Source organism: Furipterus horrens, unplaced genomic scaffold (genome assembly GCF_987537825.1).
Source record: "Furipterus horrens unplaced genomic scaffold, mFurHor1.1.pri manual_scaffold_4, whole genome shotgun sequence".
Lineage (NCBI taxonomy): Eukaryota > Metazoa > Chordata > Mammalia > Chiroptera > Furipteridae > Furipterus > Furipterus horrens.
Window position 1 is genome coordinate 196,404,242 of NW_028327174.1, and position 16,395 is coordinate 196,420,636.

Consider the following 16,395-nt stretch of genomic DNA (forward strand, 5'->3'; position numbering starts at 1 on the left):
GTATTGTGATCATGCCATTTTATAAATTCAGAACCCGAGGATCAGAGACTTGACCAAGGTCATAAAGCTAGTCAGTGGCAGAGCAGGGCTTTAATGCCCATCCTGAGGAGTGCCAGGCAACCCTGCGGCCTTGCAGGGATGACAATGGTCTGGTTGCCTGGGAACGCCTCATCAGCCAGCAGTCCTCACCTGTGTAGTTCTTCATCAGAGGGGGAATACTTGGCAGTGACATCAGCCAGCTCCCCAAAGATCTGCTTGCTGTAAACGGTGAGGGAGGACAGCAGAATCAATTCCTGCCATGTAGAGCTCAGGAGGCACGTGTAATCCTTGATTGAGAGCTCGCAGAAGAAAGGCAGTTTCTTGATCCAGGCAATCTGCCTAAAGAGCAGCTCGTCAGCCAGGCGGCAAAGCAGGGCAAACAGCTCTGCCTGGGTCACAGCATATCTAGGGGTTAGAGACAGGGGAAAGTCACTTCCAGTGGCCAGAGGGTCAGGATGAGAGCACAGGGAGAGGAAGCTCCTAAGGGCACAAAGGGTCTCTGGCAGTGAGCTCCTTGCCTGTCACTGTGCTCTCCAGCTCCATTCAATTCAGTCTGATCAAGGTGTGGGACTGGAGCTAGCAGCAAACTTGGGGCTGGAGAGGCAGGTTTGGTGAGACAAGGTTGCTGAAGAGAAAGGGAGGCTTAGAAACGTGTGCAGGTATCAGGGAGTGTGGCTTTTAATGTTGGAGTCCTCTAAATGCTTCATGTGTTAAGAGAAAATTCCCAGTCACTCCTGCGCTAGTTTTGGCAATGAGGGCTCCATTAGGGGGATCTGGTGCCCACCAAATACAGAAACCGGCAGAGAAATGAGCCTGGGGCCAAATGGCTGAAAAAGAACAGAACAAATTCCAAAGCCGTTCTTGCTCTCATGGCGCCCCCTGGTGGTGTGAGCTCAGGAACTAGGACTTGCTCAGCTCTCCTAAGCTATTGCAAGACTGAGAGGGCAGGGCATTCCTCATCTCCAAGCTGGATCTCAAGGCCCCTTGGCATGACTCTTCCCGGCAACCCTGTGTCCAGATTTATAAAGCTGTTGTGTGGCCATCTTGTACGTAGATATTTGAATTTCCTCTTTGAAATTAGAGACTAGCTTAAGAAATCTCAGGACACCTTTTGGAGGGGGGTCTACATTTGGAAATACACAAACAGCACATGCTCCAGACCACAGGAGTAATGGGTGCAGCAATGTGTAGATGTAAAGGCTGAACTATTACCTACTTAGGTCAAGCCAAGAGAGGACTGAAAGAGTATTCCCTCCATCCACTCAGGCCTGCACAAAGCACACATGGCACCAGGCTACCATGGGTATGTTGAGGAGGGACGCAGACAAGCCACAACCAGGTACTGTCTTGTTAAGAAGCCTATACTTGATGTATGATTATCCCTAGAGTTATTGCTCATCTCTGGCTCAGAAGGGCTCAGACCCATCCCAGGGCTTGGCTTACCTAGGCCCAAGCAGAAACAAAAGCCCTTTCTCCTAATTCCACAGGGACTGACAAACAGCCCAACCTCCATGAGAAAAGATGCACAGGAGTAAAATAAGGGACCGCTGACTTCAAAGAGAAGCACAGGCTTACCCTCTGACGCTGAGTCATCACTCACGACCCCCGTGATAAACCAGCCAGGGGTGAACGTGGATGTGGGCAGGGAGCGTTTTGAAGCTGCAAGGGCTAAACAGGGCAGGGCTCACTCACCCATCCTCGATCAGCATGGGCGTGCCCAGTGGCTCTAGGTCTTCCGCTGACAGCAGCTGGTGAATCAGACTGTACGACTGGGGATCCAGGCTGCGAGCTTGCGGGGGCAGAAGTGGCGAGTGGGCAGAATAGCTAAAAAGGTGCGGTATGTATTGATAGTGTGGAGGCACAGACATCCCCATGTACTGCTCCCTGAACGCCATGAATCCATTTAGTTCCACGGACCTACTAGAGAGAAAAGTCTCACGTCAAGTAGAATCTGGCAGGTCTACTGCCTACTCAAAGGAATGAGCCAGAAGGAGGTTCCGGCGTTCTTTGGCCATGCAGTCTGTCTTCCAAGCCAGGGACATAATGAATGGGTACATGCGCCTCTCCCATCAGACAGGGACTCTGCGAGTGTGTGTATGTATGGTTTACCAGTGGACACCCAAGGCCTGGCAGAGTAGATACTGATTAAATATTGGCTAAATGAATTCTTCATACAGGTGCCACATTTGGGGAGTTTTTAATGGATATGCATAGAGTATGATGACAAAAGGTGGGTGTTTCATTTTTTTACTGCTAAGAAAACTAAGACACAGAAAGGCTAAATGCCTTGCCAGGCCACAAAACAAATCTAATACTTAGGAAAAAAAACTGGCATGTGGCAACAACTTCCTAAACACCCAAAGGAAAACAAACTAAGGAACGACTGAGTGGTAAAGGTTATAATGAAATACAAAGAGTACAGCAGATTCTTAGTCTTCCCTGTTTTAGAGAAACTTAGCCACTCTCAACAAATTTTTAAAAATCCTGTAGTTTTACCTAGATGCACCTCCTGTAACAGGGACCAGCAACTGTGTTCCCTGGTCTGTTTTGGAGAGTTAAGTCTTACTGGAACACAGTCACTCATTCACTGACATACTGTCTCTGGCTATTTTTGCATTATGATGGCGCAGTTGAGTAGTTGAGCCCTAGACCATAGACCTACAAAGCCTAAAATATTTACTATCTGGCCTTTATAGACAGTTTGTTGATCTCTCTTCTGTAAGAAAGATTTCTGGGGAAAGAACCCATTCCCAAGTAGCTGATGGCTTTATTTCACACCTAACAACTAAGGTACCATTCTTGAACCAAGAGTCTTTGAACTGGTATTTCATGATAGCAGCATTTTTAACTAGGTTAATAAGTCTTCCCTGTTCCTTAAAATTTATAAAGAAAAAATCTTAACTCTTGCTAAGGCAGAGAAATTATAACAATTTAGCAGTGTCTGTGTGGCTTGTTTTCTTTCAGTGATAAAGTAAATGAGAGAAAATAGCTATAGCACTTTATCAGTCTGCAGAAGAGACCTGAGATTTTCAAGGTCTTTAGCAAAAATGGGCTGTGTGAAATGCTGCTTTGCATCATCCTGAACCCTACCCCAAAGACTGAGGGAGCAAGAGTACAATGGCTGAGACAGACGAGCAGGAACACCCAGCCCAGAAAGTTCCTTGGGGGTCCACTCTCTTGAGTGATCCCTAGATGGTGCTGGGCTTGCCTTGAAGCTCACCTGGAGGACAGAGTGGAGCCTGGTGAGGGCTGGTTGCTCTCGGAAGCCCTGTTCCCAGGGGAACTGTGGTCGCTGTCACCATGGTTGCTCCAGTGATTGGCCTCTTCTTCAAATTCCTGACCAGACATGATCCTTTCAATCTCTTCCTCTGATATCTGACAAGGAATTGATACATGTTAGACTGGGTGCTCAGGATACCCTCTGTTCTGTTTTTAGGACTAAGAACTTATTTAAACTTCATGGGGATTCCCAAACGCTCTAAAGAGAAACCCAAATATCTCTCTACCCCACACTCCAGGTCTCTCGCGAAGTTAGGACAGCTTGGTTGCCTGCCTCCCCAGCACCATGGCTCACTATGGCCTTCCTCTTGCCCACTGACCCCTCGCAAGCCATAAAGCCTCTAGGTTCTTCAACACTCCTCCTTGCACTTGAGTCTATTCTCTCCTACCCCTGAAACATCCGTCCTCAATAACTATTACTTGCCCTTTAATATCCAATTCAAATGTCTCTTTCTTTGTGAAACCTTCTATCACTACCTAGACAAAATTTTAGGTCCTTCTTCTATCCAATCTATTTCGTGCATTCTGAGAGAGAGGAAGAATAGCATTAATGGTTAAAAAACTTTTAGCATCAGACCACTTTGTTCTAATCCAACTTCTGCCACTTTCTAGTTGTACAATCTTGGGCAAGTCATTTAACAACTGGAACCTAAATTCCTGCATATGTATGGTGGAGAGAATAACAGTATCTATCTCATAGAACTGGTGTGAGGATTAAATTAGTTAATGCATTATCACATGTTGAGGAAAGGGCCTAGCACAGAGCAGTGATTATGTAAAGCTGCCAATAATGTACTCATCATTAGTGTTATTTTTATAGCAGTTATGGTAATGAATCATAAAAATAGCCTCTATATGACCTAAGGCCATGAAAAGAGTTTTAGAAAAGTAAATACTCGATAAATGCATGTTGGATAAATGAACAAATGCTCACTTATTATTGACCACAAACCTTTACACGGGTTTTCTAAGTTAAGAAACCTCAGACAAATGAACTGATTTGCCCAAGATAACATTGTATGCCCAAGTCTGGGCAAGAGTTTGAGGAAGAGACCAAAGGATTCAAGTATTCAGTCCACTGCCCCAGCTACTATGCCATATAGGGAGTAAATAAATATGTCTGCAATACATCTAACCCTAACTGGCTAAACTCAGTACACAGAATGAGAGTCAATGCTAAGGAGGAAGGGCCAGATGAATTTTTATTTCTCGTTCCTATGAAAAGAATGAGAGGACACTGTTTCCCAAGTCTGTCTAACTCAAACCTGCATAATTCTTTGCTCCAGGAGCCTGTGAGGAAACCTTGAGCTGTTCTGATCACAAATACAGGAGGCATTCAGAACTGAAAGCCAGCCAGCACACAGGAATTGGAGGGAAAACAAGGAACATTTAACTGGGGTACAAGCTGAGTGACTGGTCTTAAATAGATTGGATTACGTATTGAATTGGAGGGGGTCTGTCTTTCTTTATTCAGTCACATGTAGCAATAAATAAATCAAAGATCTTTTTCTCTTAGGGGGTCCTTGGAACACCGAAATCACTGTCTGCACATTTAAGGCCTGTCGAGACAAACGATGCAATCAAACTTCAAGATACCTACTGAGGCCCTGACTGAAGCAGCCTCAGCAATGGAGGGGAGAGCAAGACCAGAGCTTGGGGGCCTGGAATAACTTGAGCTGGATGAAGAGGGCCAGTCTGGTAACATCAGCTTATTCCTGCTGGGAGGCAAAGTCAGACTGCACCTGTCTCTCCTGTTGATGCCAAGGGACACTGGGAACTCACTGATGCAATGAACAAGTGATGGAACATGTTAGTTGCTTAAAGCTGCGTTCAAATCGCATTTGCAAATTCCTAGCTGGGCTTCTCCTATTGGGCAAGTCACTCAAGCTCTCTAAGCCTCAGCTCCCTTATCTGTAGGCGACAGTGGAGATAACACCACCCTCCTCATATGCAGGGTTCCCTCACAGGGTGCTGGAGCAAAGCAGTATGCAGGTTTGAGTCAGATAAGACTTGGGCGGTCAGTGTACGTTATAAAGGACAGGTGTACAACAGGTGCTCAATAAAGGAAAATTCTTTCCCCTCTTATTTTTAATTATGCTTAAACACATTAAGAACTTGGCAGTCACAGCTATCTAACACACCCTAGAAACAGTAAAAGACTAAAAGGAAAACTATGTTCCTTGTATCAGTACGTCAAACGCAATGACAGATAAAATAGGTTTCTCCGAACAGCAGCTCCCTCAATTCTGCAGTCAGGAGATGTAAGGAGAGCCACACAAGGCACTTTCCCACAGTTAACATCATGCTCAATGGAGGTGAAAAACTAAAAGCTTTTCCTTTAAGATCAGAATCAAGACAAGGATGCCCACTCTTAACACTTCTGTTCAACATAGTACTGGAAATCCTAGCAGGGCAACTAGGCAAGAAAAAGAAATAAAAGACATCTAAATCAGAAAGGAAGAGGTAAGTTATCTCTGTTCACAGATGACATTATCTTATAGGTAGAAAATCCTAAAGCTTCTATCAAGAAACTGTTAGAATTAATAAAAGAATTCAGCAAAGTTGCAGGATACAAAATCAACAAACAAAAATCAGCTGCATTTTTACAATGATGTATTATCCAAGAAGGAAATTAAGAAAACAATCTCATTAACAATTATATCAAAAGAATAAAATACTTAGGAATGAACCTAACCAAGGAGGTGAAAGGCCTGCACACGGTTGAAGGAAATTAAACCTGGCTGAAAGAAATGAAAAACGTAAGTAAATGAAAACACATCCTGTGTTCACAGACTGGAAGACTTATTATTGTTAAAATGCTCATGCTACCCAAAGTGATCTACAGAGTCAATGTAATCCCTATCAAAATCCCAACGGTATTTTTGCAGAAATAGAAAAATCAATCTTAAAATTCTTATGGGATTACAAAGAACCCCAGCCAAAATAATCCTGAGAAAAAAACGTCGCTAGAGGCCTTATAGTTCCTCATTTCAAAATACACGGCAAAGCTACAGTAATCAAACAGTATGGTACTGGCATATGGACAGACATATAGAACAAGGGAACAGAACAAAGGGCCCCCCCCAACCCCCCCGCATATATGGTCAAAAGACCTTTGACAAAGATGCCAAACCTACCCAATGAGGAAAGAATAGTCTCTTAAACAAGTGGTGTCAGAATGTAAGACACGAAAATACAAAACTCCTAAAAACACCACAAAGAAAAAGCTTCCTGACATTGGCTTTGGCAATGATTTCTTGAGTATTACACCAGAAGTGCAAACAAGAGAGCAAAAACAGACAAACAGGATCACATCAAACTAATATACTTCAGCAAAGCAAAAAGAAACAATCAACAAAATGAACAATCAACCTACAGAATGAGAGAAAATATTTGCAAGGGGTAATATCCAAGATATCTAGGGAATCCTGAAACTCAGTAACAAAAAAATAAATAACTTGATTTAAAAATGGTCAATCCCTGGCTTAGCTGGTTGGAGCATCATCCGTACAACAGGTTATGGGTTCAACAGGACATATACGAGAGGCAACCAATCAATGTCTCTCTCACATTGGTGTATCTCTCCCTTCCCCCTCTCTAAAACCAATAAACATATCCTTGTGTGAGGATTAAAAAAAAAAGTCAGTGACTTGAAAAGACACTTCTCCAAAGAAGACATATAAACAGTCAACAGATATACAAAGATGTTCAACATGACTAATTATCACAGAAATGAAAATCAAAACCACAATGAGATATCACTGTACACCTATTACGATAGCCATTATCAGAGGGGGGAAAAAAGCAGAAAAGAAATGCTGGCGAGGATGTGGAAAATGGGGACCCTTGAGCACTGCTGGTGGGAACGTAAAATGGTATGGCCGCTATGAAAAACAGTATGGAGGCTTCTCAAAAAAATTAAAACCAGAACTACCACATGACCCAGCAACCCCAGTAGCAGAAGAGAGAATCAAGGTGAGCAGCTACAGGAGCATCTGGAACTGTGAGCTTCCAGGATGGATCACAAAGAGTGAGGCCAAGAACTCACCTGGACTGGCCCGATGCTCTTATTCCGGCCTCCAGGCATGCCATCTTCTCTGATTGCTGGAAGGAAACATAAGCAAGAGAGTCAGAAGCATGCCCACACAAGTCTAGGCACAAAAAGAGAACTTTTTTGGCCAAAAGCACAAGGTAGAAGTGTGTGAAGCCAAGATTAAAACAGAGCTTTTTGGCTTCAAAGCACATACTCTTTCCGTTATCCCAGGCTACCTCATAGACAGCAGACGCTTTGGGGCCTCTAAGGTACTGGGTACATACACACTACACACACTGCATACAGTCAACATGCTCACCCTATGTGACAGCATTATTAATAGTCCCAAGTTACAAATATCCCATCAGGATAATGCATCTAAAGACTGGTAAATTGAAGGAGAGGAATAGAAAGAATATACTCATTGTTCCATATTTTTCATTTCCAGTCTAAGTTTGAGTCTAATTTGTAGAATGAGGAGAACAGGGCTTTTTGTCTGTTTGTTTTTAATTAATCAGAATATTGACTTCACTCGTTGCTCCTTACAAAGGCAGGCGGTGGAGTTCCCTTACCATTGATTTTCCACTCAGTTGATTCAATGAAAGGAAGAAGTTATTTAGCATTCTTTAACTGTAAAAAGCATCCTTTCAATAGTACCAGCCTCACCCTGGTTGATGTGGCTCAGAGGATTGAGCGCCGGCCTGCAAACTGAACTGTTGCCGGTTCAATTCCCAGTCAGGGCACATGCCTGCATTGTGGGCCAGGTCCCCAGTTGGGGGAGTGCAAGAGGCAACCGATGGATGTTTCTCTCACACTTGAATGTTTCTCTCCCTTTCTCCCTCCCTTCCCCTCTCTCTAAAAGTAAATAAACAAAATCTAAAACAATGATTTAAATAGTACCAGCCTAATTAAGAATCACAATCACTAATACTATTTCTTTCATTGTTTATGGAGCACTTAATATGGGGAACAGAAAAGAAACCCCTGATCTGCAATTACAGAAAGGCTCTGGTGAGCAACAGGAGAAAATTGTGACAACTGTAAATAAAACAACGATTTAAGGAAAAAGGGAAAGGCTCTGGTTTCTGGCAAAGCTTTCTAGAAAAGACAGCATCTGAGCTGAACCTTCATGGATGGACAGGATTTATGCAGACAGGAAAAGGGCGCTCCAGGCTGAGAGGACAGGGCACGGCAAAGCTCCAAGTTGGACGTAAACATGGAACGCTGTTTCTGGGAACTTCCAAATTGCTCTATCTGGCTGAAGTGCGTGTGTGCATGTGTGTATGCGCGTGTGTGTAGAGCAGAGTAATGAGAGATGAGGCTGGAGAGATCAACTGGGGCCTTGACTATGAGGCTGAGAGTGCGGACTTGAGCAGAGGAGCCTGGGGATAAGATGGAACGCAGGAGAGGGTAGGTCAGGCTGGCATTTAAAAAAATCCGTGATGACCACCGTGGAGGGCGGTTTGGAGGGAGTAAGATGACAGACTAATGCACCCTACGAGAGCAAGCTTTGCTATAATATACCTACTAGAAAAAAACCTACCACGAAGGATACAGAAAGTCCTCGGGGCAGTGCTGGTTGCCTGAAAAGGTGAGGGCTCCATGTACAACATGCAACTCCCGTGATAACTAAAAGGCTGACAGGCAGTTCATTTTCCTTAAAGCAGACATCGTTCTTAATATCCTTAGATTACACACTTCAGAATTAGAGGTCTCAGGTATAGAACAGAGATCACTGGCATATAAAACACCAAATATATTTCACTTGAAATCTCACTCTCACTGTCTTGGAGATGGTGAGGGAACTCAACATGCTTTCCTCTTTGTTTAAGGGGCCATAAACCTTAAAGGTTTATGTCTTGGCAATTTCGTATTCTGATTATGTAAAAGCTCATGTTGTCCCTCAACCCCATTCATAAACCCATTAGGCAAGTATTAGTATCACTCCCACTGAACAGATGAGTCTAAGGCTCAGAGAAATGAACGAACTATTTTGCTTAAGGTCAAAAACTAAGTGGCAAGCTCAGGGTTGGAATCCAGACTATCAGACTAAGGCCAGCTTTCTTGCCATCATTAGTATTTCCTGTAGTGTGTGCATCCCACGGGAGAGGCATAATTTTAGGTGGTGCATAGATAAACCCTTAATTATATATTTATCTTAACATGCATTTTAAAACACTGTTTCTTAATTACCAAAGATGATAAAAAATTCCTTTGACAATTAACTTTGTGTTGACTGGAGTGGCTCAAAAGGCTGCCGGTTTGATTCATGGTCGGGGCACATGCCTGGGTGGGCAGTTTGGTGCCCAGCCGGAGTATGAGAGGCAATTGACTGACCAATGTTCCTCTCTCCCATCAATATTCTCTCATTCTGTCTCCCTCCATTCCCCCTCGCTCTAAAAATAACTAAAAGCTTAAAAGAAGAAAATTAACTATTTTTAAAAATGGATTTTTTCTTAAAGTAAGTAGTCCTGGTTTAGTCAGATGATAAAATATGTCTGGATGGCATGAAACTGCCTGAAGTATGGAAAAAAATATGTACCATAGTGCCTCTGTTAAAACAGAAAGTTGGGTCACACTATGAAGCCTATAATGTACTCACATGTTATCGCATTTGATCCTCAAAACACCTTTGGAAGGTGTACATTATTATTATTCTATGCAGTTTAGAGGTGAAGAAAATGAAGCTGAGAGAAGTAAAGGGATTGTTCAAGAATACTCAGGAAAGGGCTGACAGAGCTGGGATTTCAGTTTGGGTCTTCCCATTCTAAAGCTGCGCTTTGTTCCGTGGTGCTACGCTCGGCTAGGAGCAAGTATTTCAGCAGGGCTGAGAGGCTTTCTGGTAGTGAACTAATGAAAAGGAAACAAACAAACGAAGAGCTTTTGGGTACCAGATCACAGGAACCGTTCTGCAGCACCTCTTGTTTACGCTGAATGGAGTGGCACCAGTTACACTCTTCTATTTACTCAGAAGCAGCACAGATAACACTTTCTGTTCTGGAACACGCGTATCTTAGACCACTCCTCACTGAGGCCTGGACAACCACCCAAACCCAGACACTGGAAACACGAGTAAGACACCATGCTAACCACATCAACGTCCTGCTCAAAACACATTGCCGGCTCCCTTTGGTCTGTGGGCTATGTCCAAGCTCCTTGGCTTTCCAGTTAAAACCCTTTGTGACCTGGTCCCCCTGGGGTTCCCCATCCTCATCTCTTGCCACAAATGTTACACTGTATCTACAGAGAACGGCCTGTTAGTCTTCGAACATGCTACGCTGCTTTATATACATGTTGTTGCCCCATCTCAGAAAGAAACTTTCTGGTGAAAAAACCTGGCAACACCACCTTATTCAAGTGAATCATGTTAACATGAAGAATAATGGGACAAACTTACACAATGTGCTCCTGACGTAATTTACTGAAAGGACACAAGATCACTTTTGTGGCATTCTTGCCAGAAATGCATAACCTGAATCTCATATTATGAAGAAACTGACAAACTCAGTTAAGTGATATCCCACAAAATAAATGGCTTGTTTTCTTCAAAACTGACAATGTTATTAAAGACAAAAAAGGGCTGAGAAATCACTTCAGATTAAGATAAAAACTACATGTGATGTACTGGCTCCAGGATTAGAAAAAATAGTTGCGATAAAGGACATTGGGATAATGGGTAAAATCTGAATAAGGTCTGCTAATTGGATAATAGTATTACGTCGTGTTAAAATTTCTGTTTTGATAACAGTACTGTGGCTATGTTAGAAGCAACCCCCTTTGAATGTCTTTTTTTCTCTCTAAGAAAGGAGGGAAAGAAGGGGAACGGGGTTGGGTTCCGGGGGTGGAGGGAGGTCATTTTTAAAAAGTTCTTTAAGTCTGTAAAGAGCCTGAACTTCTATTCCTTCAAGACTCTGTTCTGTGAGATTTCTCAGGGCTCCGTTTTTATCCTGGTAAAGTGACATGGTGATGTCACAAGATCACTGTCCCACAACGTCATTCTACAAATGTGGATGTCCTCCAAGAAGCTTTCCTTAACCTTTTTAGAAATTTAGATTAGTTAACGAGCAAGTTATGAGACAAGAAAGTTAAGGACATTTAATTTTTTTTCACATAGTTACTTAACTGACATGAGTTCCCCCACGAGGCTCAGTTTAGCTTCCTCTGGCCTCTGACTTTAATAGTATAGGAGTCCCCGTACCTGTGGTTTTGCTTTCCGTGGTTTTAGTTATCCGTGGTCGACCGTGGTCAGAAAATATTAAATGGAAATTTCCAGATAAACAATTCATAAGTTTAAATTACACACCGTTCTGAGCAGTGTAATGAAACTTCGTGCTGTCCTGCCTCAGGCATGAATCATCCCTTTGTCCAGCGCACCCGCTCTGCACACGTCCCCATGAGTCACCCTCCACTCACTAGCTATCTCGGTTATGAGGGAGAGACAGACCACGCTCACACAACTTCTGTTACAGCATATTGTTACAATTACTCTGTGTTATTAGTAGTTATAACTGCTAACCTCTTACTTCCCTAATTTATAAATTAAACCTTATCATAGGTATGTATGTATGGAAAAAAAAAGCATATATATACAAGGGGCCCCCCAAACCCTGGAATTTATCTATATAAAATTGTATATTTATTCTATTCTCACGTTTAAACTTCAGTCACCTTCAAAGTACTCCCCATTTGATGCAATTCCCACCTATTGAGACGTTTTTCCCACTGATCGTAACAGTTTTTGAACTCGTCAGTTTTGATGCCTTTTAGTGCTTCTGCGTTTTTTGTTTCACCTCTTCCATGTCAGCAAAATGTTTCCCTTTGAGGACTTTTTAATTGGGGAGGTCCCCAGGTGCCTACTTTGAAGGAGACTGAGGCATCACTGTCCTGTGTACACTGTTTCTTGTATCTTCTTTAATAAATGTCTCTATTTTTCATATTACATGGATGGATACTTTCTGGACAGACTAATATCTACCTACCTACCTACCTGTTTTTCTCAACCCATGCATCTACACATACACCTATAACATATGTTCTTATCAGTCTATCTAAACAGGGACTCATACTGATACCTCTGACTCTAAACTGGCACCAGCGGTTTCATTCTAGCCTTCCCCTTTCCTGATTTATGACTTCTTTCTCCGACGTGAGAAACCTGACTCCGATTATCTACAATACATTTACCTGTTTGTTCGACCCTAGTATCCAGAGAAAGTAGTGACAATTTCCAAACCCATGGCCCTGAGAGAAACAAATGTACAAACTAGGGTGCTTTGTTTGTACACAGTTCTTTTTCTTCAGCCTTACAGTGTATAGTCAAAACACTGTTTTTTTCAAGGTCAGCAGCTCCTATCTGCCTATTCCCATTACTGTGACTATGTGATTTATTTACTCATATTTCAGATTCGTTTGTCACAGTCTGATTCTATCTTCCCCCACCCCACAAACAGGTTGCTTTAAAAAAAACGAAAAAACAATCTATATATCACCCTGGCTGAGTGGCTCAATGGATTGGAGTATCGTCCTGTACACCAAAAGGTTGCAGGTTCGATCCCTGGTCAGGGTGTGTATGGGAGGCAACAGCCTGATGTTTCTTTCTCACATCAATGTCTCTTTCCTCTCTCAAATCAAGAAACATATCCTTGGGTAAGATTTAAAAAAAAAAAAAACCCCAAAACTATATGCATTAAAATTTGTGGTGTGTAATTCTATAGGTTTTAACAAATGCATAAAATTGTGTGTTGAACATCATAGGTCAATGCAGGACAGTTCTATCACCCCAAAATATTCCATGGCAACTTTAATTTTAATTCCACTTTCCCAGCACCAACCAGGAGGTGGCAGGGTTTCTCTCTTAGACGCAGCCTTCACCAGGCAGCTAAGCAGGCCTGCCCTGCACACAGACGGGGCTGGGAGGCAGCTCCCCACCCCCTACCTCCCAGGGGCAGCTTCTTCTTGCTGCGATTGGGAAGGTTAAGAGGTTAAGCTTCTTCTTCCCTAAAACAGGTGAGTTTGGCTGGAAGGCTCAGAATCTCACACTCCAACTGAATACGCAGGATGATTCAATCGAGTTGTCAAGAGGGCAGCCCATCAATAAGCTTTCATAAAAGCTTCACAGCGTGGGCAACAAAGGGAGATGAAAAAACTAGAGACCAACCCAAAAGCAGGTGAAGGTGGGGAGAGGACCACAGACTCTTCTCTTCAAGACATTTCTTTTTCTTTTATTTTTTAAAAAATTGTTTTTCTATTACAGTTATCCCCTCCCCAACCCCCACCCCTCATTCCTCTCCCCTGAAGACATTTCCTATTTGAAAGGAACTAGTATAAATGACCCATGAACATGAACAACAGGAGAGGGGAGAGCAACAGGGGGAAATGGGACATCTGTAATAGAACAAGAAAAAATATATAAAGCAAAGAGAAAAAAAGGCATTTCATGTCTGATACTGGTGGCTGGGATGGATGAAAAAAAGGATTCTACGGAAAGTGACCTCACAAGGTGATCTGATCATAAATTCCTCACTGGGCAGGTCATGGTGAGCAGTCACGTCCTAGGCTGATACTTCTTTAGTAAAAGGCTTATCTTTGCCTCAAGCAAGCCCTGTCCATTGTTTCTGTGCATCTAAATTAGCACATCGTTGAAATACCATAAACCTCCCTCAAGAGAGCACATAATCTTAACTACCCCATAATCCAATCCACATGACCACCCTCAAAACAGCACATAACCTAACTATGCTGTAATCTTCCTTACATTCCCTCCTTAATCTCAAATGCATACAAGAACCTGCTGTTACCCTCTGAAGCATCTGTCTCTGTCTGTTGAGATCTGGCTTCCAGGTGTATCCTCTTTCTGGCTCACATAAACTGGTCATTCTTACTTGGACACCACCACTAAACTAACAACTGGGGTAAATCATTTACCTCCCTAAGCTGCATCAGTAAACTGAGGTAACAGTGAATGACAGGGTTGTTTTGCATTAAGAGAGAGTGCATAAGAGTTTTTGGTACACATAGTGCTCATAAATATTAGTATTATAAATAAATTATAAGTGATCTAAATTTATCTCAATGACTTTCTATATTTCTAACTTTTTCCTATAATGTACGATTTTTCAAAAAACCTTCTGATCCCAAACACACACAAAACCAATCCAAAATATATCGGGATGCCTGCATTCTTTAATGCTACAAACCAATTTGAACAGTTTACTAAAACTGACTAACTCCCCGACCCCTGCACACTCCTACTGGGACCTCCTAATACCTTGATGGGCACTTTTCTATACATTGCCACATTTAATGCTGTACAGAACTCTGAAAGTAGTATCACACCATTTTAAAGGTAAGATAATTGAGCATTAGATGTAAAACAAAGTGCCTAAGGTCACAGAGCTAGGCTGTCACCAACCTCTGCCCCCAGAGCCTCCACTGTTTCTCCTGAACTACACAGCACTACTCCCCCACCCATGAAGGCTCTCCGACAGCTGTGCCACTGGCCCTCCTCTCTTCTGTGTCCCAGTTCTCTTCGGGCGATTTCTACCCACTGACTAAACTATACCCCCTCTATGCCAACAGCGCTACACACGTCTACTTGCAGGCAGGACTTTTCACCTCGGTTCCGATACTAAATATCCAGCTTCCTTGGCGGACATCTGTATGTGTCGGTCTCGAGTACCACCAGCTCAGCATTACCAAGGCCAGCATTGTGCCCCACCTTGCTTTTTCAGTCTGACTTATTTTTTTCTTGGTAGGGTCAGTACTATTAATCCAAATCTTCAGCCTCAACTTCTGGTTCTGCCCAACAGCCAGTACGTCCCAGCTCCTACCAGGTGAGTTTCTCCCACATTTCCCCGTCTTGTGTCATTACTTTCCCTCCTTCAAGTCCTTCACACCTTTCTTTGCATTCTTCTAAAAACTTTCTAGGTGGCTTTTGTGCTTCCCCCACCGCAATCCATCCTTCAAAGCTGCCCTCTGGATAAATCTTCTTAGAATATCTGTTTACTTATGTTATGTCGAGCTAACAGCTCTTGGAAAGCTTCTCAATAAATCCGAAATTCTGCACCAACCTGGATGCAGATTCCTGAGCATGCCTAGCCTCTGAGTATGCCGTGACTCTAGCAAACAGAATGATATCACATGTAGAGGACCTACTGCCTTCTTGCCTTTTCACATAAAATCGCTACGTCGGGTCGTCATGCCCAGAGAGAAGACCCAGTGGAGTATGTTAATCCCAGTTAGGATCTGACTGTTCAGTGGGGTCCTGCCACATGGAACCCGTGCATTTATCCGCAAAGATTCCTTAGCATCTCACCAGCCCTCCTCCCCATGTAGTCTGGAAAGTTCCTGTAGGCAGGAACTGTGCCAGATGCATTTCTGGGTTATGAGTACCCAGCACAAGGTCTGGCCTATAGTGCAGGCTTGGGAAATAAGTAACTCCAAGGCTTAATAGCTGACGCTAAAGGTAAAGTGATGGGTGAAGGGTGGGTAGCAGAGCCACAAACACCACTCACCCTTCCGGTTCATCCCCATCTGGAGGCATTTGAGCAGGCGGCAGTACTGGCACCTGTTCCTCTGCTTCCGAGACATGACACAGTTCTTGTCACGGCTGCACCGATATACCCGCTTGTTGCAAATGCTCCGCTTGAAAAATCCTTTGCAGCCCTCACAGGAGATGATTCCATAGTGCAAGCCTGTGGCGCGGTCCCCACAGATGAGACAGGTTCGTTGTTCAGTCCGATCATCTGGAACAGAAACTGAACATATTCAAGTTAGAATACAGTGGGAAAACGGCTTTAAGCCTGCGATTCTAAAACAAACAACCATGCTCTGGGCAGATCAAGAACATCACCATCTCCAGTATAACTGCAAACAGGGGACATCTCTGGAACCCTTGTCGTAGAAACAGACCCCTGCTTTAACCTGCAGATACCACAAATACAGGCTATCAGAAAAAAAGAACTCATACTCTTCCCCCTGAATTTCATCTTCACTTGGGCCAGTATCCAAGGCAGAAACCTGGCAGATATCCTTACTTCTCCCTC

General features: G+C 43.2%; 1 protein-coding gene across 1 annotated transcript in view; it reads right to left on the reverse strand.

The window, feature by feature from the left end:
- Positions 1 to 16,111, reverse strand: part of NR6A1 (nuclear receptor subfamily 6 group A member 1) — a gene marked incomplete at its 5' end in the record, with an annotated part of 28,603 nt that extends 12,492 nt beyond the window's left edge. Inside the window, 5 exons of the mRNA XM_090276011.1 lie at positions 190 to 444; positions 1,732 to 1,956; positions 3,260 to 3,414; positions 7,367 to 7,422; positions 15,865 to 16,111. Of these exons, the coding sequence (XP_090132137.1) occupies positions 190 to 444; positions 1,732 to 1,956; positions 3,260 to 3,414; positions 7,367 to 7,422; positions 15,865 to 16,111 (938 nt within the window). The remainder of the gene's footprint in view (positions 1 to 189; positions 445 to 1,731; positions 1,957 to 3,259; positions 3,415 to 7,366; positions 7,423 to 15,864) is intronic.
- Between the last annotated feature and the right edge of the window lie 284 nt (positions 16,112 to 16,395).